This window comes from Herpailurus yagouaroundi, unplaced genomic scaffold (assembly GCF_014898765.1).
Source record: "Herpailurus yagouaroundi ecotype Mexico unplaced genomic scaffold, PumYag 28, whole genome shotgun sequence".
Lineage (NCBI taxonomy): Eukaryota > Metazoa > Chordata > Mammalia > Carnivora > Felidae > Herpailurus > Herpailurus yagouaroundi.
Genome location: NW_024412376.1, coordinates 89,888,356 through 89,893,448, shown reverse-complemented (window position 1 = coordinate 89,893,448; position 5,093 = coordinate 89,888,356). Strand labels below are relative to the sequence as shown.

At 49.6% G+C, this 5,093-nt stretch overlaps 1 protein-coding gene across 1 annotated transcript; it reads left to right on the top strand.

Moving 5' to 3' along the window:
- The first annotated feature begins 2,899 nt into the window (after nt 1–2,899).
- On the top strand, nt 2,900–4,856 carry ATOH1 (atonal bHLH transcription factor 1). Its single transcript, XM_040474114.1, has one exon. The coding sequence runs from the start codon at nt 2,964–2,966 to the stop codon at nt 4,032–4,034; it is 1,071 nt and encodes a 356-aa protein (XP_040330048.1). The 5' UTR covers nt 2,900–2,963; the 3' UTR covers nt 4,035–4,856.
- The last annotated feature ends 237 nt before the right edge of the window (nt 4,857–5,093 follow it).

Genomic DNA, 5,093 nt, shown 5'->3' with positions numbered 1-5,093 from the left:
CACACAACTGAGGCTCCAGCTCCCATGCACTGGGCCCTGTGTTCCCTTCCCCAGCTCAGATGCCTACCTTCCTCAGCCCCACCCAGTAGAAGAGAAAGAAAGAGCAGGGATGGGAAAGAAAATAGTTTTCTGTTTACTCTAAGCACAAAAGAATGTATTTCACCACAAAGTATTAAAAAAAAAAAAAAACTTACTGTCCCTCACATTATTGGGCCACTCTGATTTACTAACCTAAAAATTGAAGCTAGCCTCAAAGAAGTAATATTGCTAATAATCATTTATAAAGCTAGTAAATCAGGATCAATATTCCATGTATCCAACAAATATTTGGCTACAGCCCATAAAATTGTTTAAGTTCAGAGGAAAATGAATATTTGGCAACATGCAGTCAAATTGAAAGCGCAGACTGGAAGTCTGGATGACACATGCCCAAGGAAAATTGGGGTATCCTACATATTGGGCAGTGACATTATGTGGAAGGAGTAACTTTCAGCCAATACAGTTGTGAGAAATAAAATGCAATACTAATAAGTGAAACTTCCAGGCTCTAGCTGCTTACACTACCAAACGTACATAGAAGATGGTTAATCATTTTTCTCAAAGTTGTATTTTGGCACCCACAGCTATTAGCAATTATGTTTTTGAAGTGGCACATTTTACATAGTAGCACTATTTGTAAAAAAAAAAAAAAAAAAAAAAGAAAAAAAAAAAAGCATCATTAGTTGGTCCTGGTAGTAATCCAATCACCAAAACTGGGATAATTTTCTCCCCAAAAAATGATGCTAGATGACTTTTCCTTTTCACTTTTTCTTTATTCTCATCAACAGTTTTCAGATTAAGTTTGGGTCTTTCTGTTTTTGCTTTTATTTCTGCATACCTTATTTAGCTTATTTATTTTGGCAGAACCTAAACATTTACATAAGAAACCAGCTCTGACCATTCTGGCTTTTAAGGTCAGAAGGCCCAGGACTATCCCTACACACCAGCAAATAGACAAGGTTGAAGGAAAAACAGAAAGAATTAGCACTCTATTCTACCCTTACCTTTATGGGGATAGATACAGATATAAGTAATCTTCACAAAGATATACAAGGCATAGAAGGGTGGAATACAGTATGTGGTATAAAGTATAGAAAATGTAAGCAGAATGCAGTGCGTGCGTGTGTGTGTGCGTGTGTGTGTGTGTGTGTGTGTGTGTGTGCATTAGTGAATTAATCCAGTCCAGTCCCAGAAGTTCTTCTGTCCAAAGAGGTCTAAATCGTAGGTTAGATCTGTGAAGTCCCTGTGATTACTAGCAAGTACAACTTTCAGCACTGCAAAAACAGGTTCCAGGGATCTCTCTCTGGTGCCTTTCTTTTTTCTCTTTCTCCCACCATGTTTTCTAGAGGATGAAACTCCGTTGCAATGACAGCCATCGCTAAGGAAGAAAGCAGCACTAGCACCCGCTGGTAGCGTCCTACCACTGCGCCCCGAGGACCCTGCAGGAAAGCGCCCCGAGGTGTGGCGCGTGAGGCACACGCCGGGGCGGATCCAGGATCAGGGAGTTTCTGATTGGCTTTTCGTTGTGAACTCCAGAGGCCGGGGCTAACCTGCGGGTGGAAGGAGCTCACCTGGGAGACGCGTCCCAGACCCGCCCAGGACCTCCCCGGGGTTAGCTCTCTGGGTGGCGGCGGTGATGGTGGGGTTAGGGTTGAGGATAGGGGATGTTACGGAGAGCCCCTCGAATTAAACGTAGGAGGGCGTGAAGTGGGTCAGGCTGTGGTTTTCTGAGTGTTTGCCGGGGGGAAGCCATGTGCAGTATTAAACCCAGGGCTCCTGAAGCAGAAGGGTAGGTTAACTCCGGGCTTCTGTACCTTGAAAGGGTTCCGAATTGCAGGGAACGCAGGCGCCTTTCACTTTTCTTTGGACAGTCTCCCCTGCCTCCGCATTTCGCGAGGAGTCCCTCTGTGGGCGTTGAAACTATAAAATATCCCTGCCCTACAACCACTCAGCAGAGAGTTTTCTGCAGATTACAACCCTAGTTGGCCGCAGGGTGCTGGGAAAAGGGGACCGAGAGGATTAGGGGATCTGGAGTTTAGTGCATTCTATTACTGTACCACTACTTTGCCAGATTACATAAAGTCGATCTGAAGCGACAGATGAAAATTAAGAAGCGTATTGTGAGACAGTTATGGATTTGATGTGGGTTTTTTTTTTTTCATTCCAACATTGACTCTCAATGATGGGTCTCAGCAATCATATCTATGCAATTATATATCTATGAACATGTATTGTGAAAGATTTAAATATACATACATACGGTATGATCTACGTGAGAGGCTGTAAATGTTTGGGTACACACGGTGGAAGCTGCGGTCCTAGCTTGGAGGCAGCAAAGGGCAGGCGGCTGCCCTCTTAGCGCCCGGCGCGTCCAGCCAGGCTCGGGCTGCAGCCCAGAGTGCGCTCCGCGTCCGCTCACGCACCCCCGCTTTTGGAGCGGTGACACAACACCGGAGTCGAATTACAGACCTCAATTAACATATGAATTTGAGTAACTTAAAAGAGGGTAGAAGAATGGGGGGGGGGGGGACTACAACCTCGAGCGGGCGCCTGAGTCCTCGGTACGTAGGAACTTTTCTCCGGGTGTAAAAACTCTTTGATTGGCTGCTCGCACGCGCCTGCCGGCGCCCTCCATTGGCTGAGCAGACACGCGACCGGCGCGAGGAGGGGGCTGGGAGAGGAGCGGGGGGTGGAGGGGAGACACAGTGGCGCGTGCCGCTTTTTAAAGGGGCGCAGCGCCTTCAGCAACCGGAGAAGGTTCGTTGCACGCGACCTGGTGTGTGATCTCCGTGTGGGTGGGGGAGGGTCGAGGAGGGGGAAAAAAATAAGACATTGCAGTAGAGACCCAGGAAGGGTTTTTGTTGCCGTTGGGCTGGTTTGCCAGTACCTCCTCCGACCCTGCGCCTCCGACTCTCTGAAGTGCAATGTCCCGCCTGCTGCACGCAGAGGAGTGGGCTGAAGTGAAGGAGTTGGGGGACCACCATCGCCATCCCCAGCCGCACCACCTGCCGCAGCCGCCGCTGCCGCAGCCACCTGCGACCCTGCAGGCAAGAGAGCATCCCGTGTACCCGGCCGAGCTGTCCCTCCTGGACAGCACCGACCCACGCGCCTGGCTGGCTCCTACTTTGCAGGGCATCTGTACGGCACGCGCCGCCCAGTACTTGCTGCATTCCCCGGAGCTGGGTGCCTCCGAGGCTGCGGCGCCCCGGGAGGAGGCGGACAGCCGGGGGGAGCTCGTGAGGAGGAGCGGCGGCGGCGGCGGCGGCGGCAGCAGCAGCAAGAGTCCCGGGCCAGTGAAAGTGCGGGAACAGCTGTGCAAGCTGAAAGGCGGGGTGGTGGTAGACGATCTGAGCTGCAGCCGCCAGCGCGCCCCTTCCAGCAAACAGGTGAACGGGGTGCAGAAGCAAAGGCGGCTGGCGGCCAACGCCAGGGAGCGACGCAGGATGCACGGGCTGAACCACGCCTTCGACCAGCTGCGCAATGTTATCCCGTCCTTCAACAACGACAAGAAGCTGTCCAAGTATGAGACCCTGCAGATGGCCCAGATCTACATCAACGCCTTGTCCGAGCTGCTACAAACACCCAGCGGCGGGGAGCAGCCACCGCCGCCGCCAGCGTCTTGCAAGAGCGACCATCACCATCTTCGCGCCGCCGCCCCCTACGAGGGCAGCGCGGGCACCGCGACCGCTGCGGGGGCCCAGCCCGCCTCGGGAGGGGGCCCCCGGCCGGCGGCGCCCGGAAACTGCCGGACTCGCTTTTCCGCCCCGGCCTCCGCGGGAGGATATTCGGTGCAGCTGGACGCTCTGCACTTCTCGACTTTCGAGGACAGCGCCCTGACGGCGATGATGGCGCAAAAGAACCTGTCGCCTTCGCTGCCCGGGGGCATCCTGCAGCCAGTGCAGGAGGAAAGTAGCAAAACTTCGCCCCGGTCCCACAGAAGCGACGGGGAGTTTTCCCCCCATTCCCATTACAGTGACTCAGATGAGGCAAGTTAGGAAGCTGACAGAAACCCTGAAAACTGAGACAGAAACAAAATCGCCCTTTCCCAATGCGCGGGAAGCCCCGCCGTTAAAGATCCCCGCACCCTTTTAATTTTTGCTCTGCGATGGTCGTTGTTTAGCAACGACTTGGCTTCATATGGCAGCTATATTTGATGGTTTGCAAAAGCCGCCGCTATTCCAAACTTCCTCGGGTCCACATTGTTTGATGAAAACTTGGTGTTAAAGTTGTGTTCTTTTCTCCCACCTTCCGCTCCCCCTGTAGATAGATGAGGTATAATTGTATGTACCCAAATATGGCATCATTATTCTAGTTCCCTGCTGCCAATACGCTGCTAAAACGTCGCATTTTCTTCTCTGTCGCTGGTTTGTGTTTTAATTTATTTTATGCCCTGGGCATTCATCCCTGTGTGTTGCCCGCACTCACGTGTGGGAGAGTTAGTATTCCGAAGTGTCGTCTCAAAATAAATAATGAAACGCAAAGGTGATGGCTCCAAAGTGAATAACTTGTGGCTATGGAACGGTTAGAAAACAGGGAACGCTTAGGTTTATATATTGTATAAACATACCCAGTATGTATATCGGATCGCGATAATGTTGGCGTCTTTTAGGAAACGGCGCACGCACTTTATCAGCCGCTCCTGCCGCGGCTCCAGGACAAACTCAGCTGCCAATTGCAGACCAGTTTTGTGTTGTTGTTGTTGTTTTAGACACGGCCACTTATAATCCTTTAAGCTCTTTGCAAATGTTTGTTTAAAAAATTAAAATTAAAAAAAAAGCCAGTAGTGTCAAAGCATTTCGTCAATTATATTTTGCTTTGTTAATGTTAGAAAACTTATTTATTATTGATTGTTTGCTACCATTTCTACTTATCTTGATTCATTTTTTTACGTTTTCTACTCGAGATCATTTTATTTTAATTTAGCAAAGCCAACTGCCATTGTTTTATGTATTTTCTTTTGCAAATGTTAAAAATAAACGCGAAAATAACCTTTACTTGTCACTTATTCCGTTCTGATGTAAACATTAAAAACAGTTTTTAAATGATCTTGAAGA